At 42.8% G+C, this 5225-nt stretch overlaps 1 protein-coding gene across 1 annotated transcript; it reads right to left on the reverse strand.

Moving 5' to 3' along the window:
- Positions 1-212: 212 nt before the first annotated feature.
- On the reverse strand, positions 213-2349 carry Ir87a (Ionotropic receptor 87a). The gene is made up of 2 exons (XM_065216951.1): positions 1316-2349; positions 213-1245 (listed from the first exon to the last, which is right to left on the reverse strand). Exons 1-2 carry the CDS (start codon positions 2347-2349, stop codon positions 213-215), a joined length of 2067 nt encoding a protein of 688 aa, XP_065073023.1.
- Positions 2350-5225: the final 2876 nt, after the last annotated feature.

Genomic DNA, 5225 nt, shown 5'->3' on the forward strand with positions numbered 1-5225 from the left:
TACTACCGCTGCCGGTGTGAATATCCGCTGCTGCATATTGGTTTATAAAGTGTGAAGGTCTCGTATTACCTGTGCCATTACTGTGAGAAGCAAAATTTGACGGGTGCCTGTTGAATACAAGTTTTAACGTGCACGTTCTTTACATCAAGGTCAATGCAATCCTCTAGCATGCATAATGATTTAGGTTTTCAAAATATGGTGAAACATCCAGTCTAGCAGATTAATCTACTGAAAACCGAATCCTTCCATTTATATTTCCGCTTCAACCGGAAGTAGATCACCTCTCCGATGAATGCAACCGTGGCCAGCCCTAGCCCGAAGGTTCCCAGAATAAAGGCTCCTTCGATGTGTTCTATCTTCAGGACAATTTGCCCATCACCATGACCACCATCATCGCCGCCGCCGCCGCCTTCGTCCAAATCTTCGTCAATCCTAATCTTATCGCTTTCGACTTGCCACTTTCCCAGCAGTCCGGACTCGCTTATTTGTCTAATCAGGTCGTTGATCTTTGGTAGCAGATGGAAATCCTTTTTCACCATCATTCCAACCGAATACGTTTGAACGTTGTCGGTTCTAGGAAAGCAGAAAATCTCCGCCTCGCCGATGCTTTTGCTGTTGTGTGAATGAGCTCTGGAAACAGCCACCGCAACTGTCCGCTCCGAATGCAACCGAGCCAGGCAGTCGTCCATGTTGGGACACGTTTGATAGACCGACGTGATGTGCCTGGAAATGGTATCTGGTTTGTCGAAGAAAACCAAAGTGTTTTCGGCTCCGGCGAAGCGGAAGTCATTCTCAATTGCTGCTTCCACGGTACTGATCTGCGTCTCGAAGCGCGGTTGTGTAAGCACTGATATTAGGAAACTGTGATATGCGGCACTCCAGTGGATACCGTAGAACATGTATCCAGCTAGGAACAGCCGGACGGAGAACCTTTTTGGCCAGTAGTGAGCGTAGACACTGAGGGAGAAGGCAAGCGATTGCAGTGCCATCCAGGAGTAGTTTTCCGGGTAGCCATGCTCCACGTGGTTGAAGCAGTAGATGATTGTCGCGGCGAAGAAAATGATTACGATAGCTATGAGCCACGTCCAAAGGTTGAAAATGATGAACACGTTGAGCCACTTCGGAGCGTGCCGAGCGGTTGGAACGCACCACGTCAAATCGTCCTGATGGTACGGGATGGTTGATGACAGGAGCTTCCTGCTTATGGGATTCTCGTAGAGCCCACCGACCATAACGTCTGTTCGTCTGTTTGTGTGTACATTGAATAAAAAAAAGTGGTTATGTGCGACTGAGAGTGTAATCTACGTCAACTCACCTCTTGATCAAATCTGCGTAGAATCCGGTAATGTTATCCGCCGTGATCCGTGCCGTGGTTCTCTCCGGCTCGATGATCGTGTATACCGGCGTTAGCTTCATACGAGCTGTGATCGCTTCGATCATGAGCACTTCCAAGCCCTTCTCAACAAACGTCTCATTGCCAACGACGAACGGTTCCCATATGGGAGTTGAGATCTTCAGCGGGCAGTAGTTGTAGTCCTTTGGTATTTTCGGGCCGTAATCCGAGAAGAAATGCTTCTCACGAAAAATCCAAACCGTTTCCTGTGGAATTAGTGGTACCTCAACCGCTGTGTCGTTTACAAATGTTTCATTGAGGAAGTCAACGTCTGAATCTATGAACCCAGAATCCTCCGCTTGTTCGAGTTTTTCCACAGGAATTTCTGCGTACTCACACTGGTCGATCAGCCGAATGTTGGCAATGTTATCAGCACAACCCCCGTTCTCGTACGGAAACCAAGTCCACACTTCCAAAATGCTAGTATAGTACCTCTGAACCATTACGTTCACATTGAGAACCGAGTTTTCGAACATCTTCTGCAGAGCATTTCGCACTTCGACTTCGGAAAGCAACGGAGTCATCTCTGACGTGAACAAAACGACCACCTGAGCTAACGGATTCCACGTGGGCAGTCTTCTTAGTTGATTGATGGGAGGGTCCAGTTCCGAAGAATCGCTCACCATCAGTAAGTAGTTCTTGGCTTTCTCAGTCACATGCGAGGCATTCCAGTGCTTCTTACGTCCGTCCTTAACCATGACGCCCATTTCGTGGCGTGGATCTTCGTTGAACGATTTCAGAATGTTCAACTGAAATATTGAAGTGTCCGGTTTGATGTTGATTATCGCCAGGGAACCCTTCATGGCCCGTTCCGATTTGAAGTATTTTTCACACAGTCGCTTCACGCAAGGAACCACCGGCAGAAGATTCTCATTGGCATCTTCCTCATGGGAAATCTTCCCTTGAACCGACCACAGTACGGCCACCAACGGAATCCAGCTCACCACACTCCACATGTTTGCGAACAAGTTGCCTAGCCGTGTCGTTTTTATAGATTCCAAAACTACCCTATCTAGCAATCCGCCCTAAATTACCGAATAAATATTTGAACTAACACCGAACCAGGAGCTCGAGCGCAAACAACAATTCCGAAAATCACTTCCAATTGCCTCCCACTACCCATGATAAATAATACACAGTGGCCGCTGTTATTATTGGCGATTATAATCCTCTTCACGTGAATCCTGTCCACCAGTTCATAAGTATCGTCACGCGACCCCGCTCAGTTGCGGTGCGATGGGAGTCTGTTACGGTCGTCGGTTCATTCATCAATCGGTATAGGTTTTCTACTTCTGTGTGATTTGGGTTCGACCGAAGCCATAACATATCAATTATGCTTGCTGCACTTAGCTCGATGAAAGCATAATGGATGTGAAAAGCATGCTTCGTATCAAACAGTTGGAGGAACGTGCGAACGTGATCTTTCATTTTGGTCATTATCTTTTTGCCACGAGCGTTTCAAATTGAGTGTGTGTTTGATCTTTCAACTCAACTCAATCTTGAGTCGTGAGCTCTGAGTAGACCCCGAATGGTACCCACACGGTGGGTGGTAGAACATAGGTGCTATGCAATGATCGACATGTTGGTTATTATGTCATTTGATGTCGGAGAGATCTATTGTTCTTGGAACGAAGCGTGTTATTACAGTCAATGATTGAGTGTGATGATGGGTTTGGAGTGATTTCGTGTGTCTGGCAATTCTCAGACACTGTTTGCTCTTTCAGTTGTATTCTTTGGTACTCACTGCTGTTGATTGGTTTCGTCGGTCGTTAGACTCGTTGGTTACTTCACATAAACATTTAAATATTTGTTTAATGATTGTACGACTTTTTCTTATTCAGGTTGTATCCAAGACACGACCGTATATTTGACGCAGGATTACGTGCTAGGCATCAATATTCGGCAACAGTGTTAGGGAAACCACTTTTTCGGATTTTCGTGCAAAATTGATAAAGTCTTCATTTTAACAAATTCGTAGACAAATTTCCTATCGATTGGCATTTGTAAGAATTAAAACTCATCATCTCTGTATCAAAATCAGACCACTTTCATGTCGCGACCGGCTTTGGTTTTTGAAATTGCACCCCCAATGTTGCCATAAAAATACATGGTATGTTAGATTTAAACTTATGGGAACTGACATCCGCTTGATGACCTTGACAAATTTCCATAAAATACTCTTTAACAAATTAATGGTGGTCGTGCAGCGTTTTGTTGTGATGGTTGAGTAATGCTGAGCTATCAGGGTACTGCTCATGTGGGCTGCAGCTCGCTGCTTTTCTGGCAGCCTTTTGTTATGGAACAATGTTCAACGTCACGCACCGAAAGCACTGCTGCTGCTGCTGATGATGACGATGGATCGGACAAAACCACACACGGTGATTAAATAAGCACCGTTCGACAAGACCGGAGGGAATTCGATTTTGAAAGCTGTGTTAGGGAAAGCGCTTTTTGCAGGCCATTGCTAATAATTTTGATCACCATTGCAACAGTTGGAAATAATGCGAAATTTTCAAAAGTAATCTATTGGAAATTGATAAAGTTTTCCTTGTAGCAGATTTGTAGAGAAATTTTCAATCGATTTAGAATTAAAAACCATTCGCTATTGAAAGAGTTATAAGTGGTCAAGTTTTCCTAACGCGGTCGATTTTGGTTTTTTTTTAAATTGCATCCCCAATATGTTGCCGATAGACGTAATCCTACGCCAAAAGTAGATCCACACATAAAAAAGGGCCAGGCTCAAGTGTTCCCGATTTGAATAAAATGTTACATTGAAGAAAAATAGTGTGTGTAAGTGTCATATTGGTGAAATGTGGGTCGTAGCCTCACTGGCGAAGCGAAGGAGGAGTTTTACAGAGGGTTTACTAGTGACTTTAGCGACTAAAATGACGAAAATAGTGTTCAACAGTGAAATTTATTGGTCGGTTAGATACAGTTCCAATCTTTCATGGATTACGATTGCCACTTCGATAAATCTTATATAATCACAAACTCTTCATGAACATTTTTCATACTTCTGAATGAAACAAATGCTAATCCTCATAAATTTGTTCTCCAAAAATACATATGTGTTAAGCAAGAGCACCGTTCAATTATAACCTATATTTCCTCACTGCACTCCTTTGTCTAGGGTATGTGTGCCAGTCTTTGGCCCAAGTGATCCTCTAATGATGATCTCTATATTATATTTCACATATTTTTCATTCTTTACTAAATGTATTTAGATACAAAGTTAGGACATATATGGCAAAATAATATATCTACAGAAATAAAACCATGAGCATATATTTCAAATTTGATGTAGGCTAATAACTGGAGCACTAGTGCCATAACTGGCACACTTACCCTATCTCGATTTTTTTTTTGAACGCAAACAATTTACTAAGTTGAATGAAAAATTGTGGCATAGAGAAAATTGATTAAAGTCTCGATCCTCGGACTTGGACAAATTTAAAAGACAATTATAAGACAGTCATCTTTGAAGATCTACGTTTCTAGCAATCTAAGAAAAAAATGCATTGTTCTGGAACGTTTTTTCCAAGATGGAAATACCATATACATACCGTAGAACCCCGTTAGTTTGAATTACTAAAATTGCAATTAAACGGCACTGGTTTAGAATTAGTTTAACTGGTGCCCCAAAACAGGTGCCTATCACCATTGGGCACCTGTATAGAGGTACCAGTTAACGAATTCAATTTTAGCAATTCACACCACCGGGGTTCTACGGTAGAAAAAATTGCATGCGTCTAGGATATAGAATCTCGATCTTGGAAAAAAAATATTCTAGTACTCAGGGACAACAATTCGAGATCTCTAAACCACAAGGTTT

Source organism: Ochlerotatus camptorhynchus, unplaced genomic scaffold (assembly GCF_037179485.1).
Source record: "Ochlerotatus camptorhynchus isolate MF236.1 unplaced genomic scaffold, CSIRO-AGI_Acam_v1.1 ptg000070l, whole genome shotgun sequence".
Classification (NCBI taxonomy): domain Eukaryota; kingdom Metazoa; phylum Arthropoda; class Insecta; order Diptera; family Culicidae; genus Ochlerotatus; species Ochlerotatus camptorhynchus.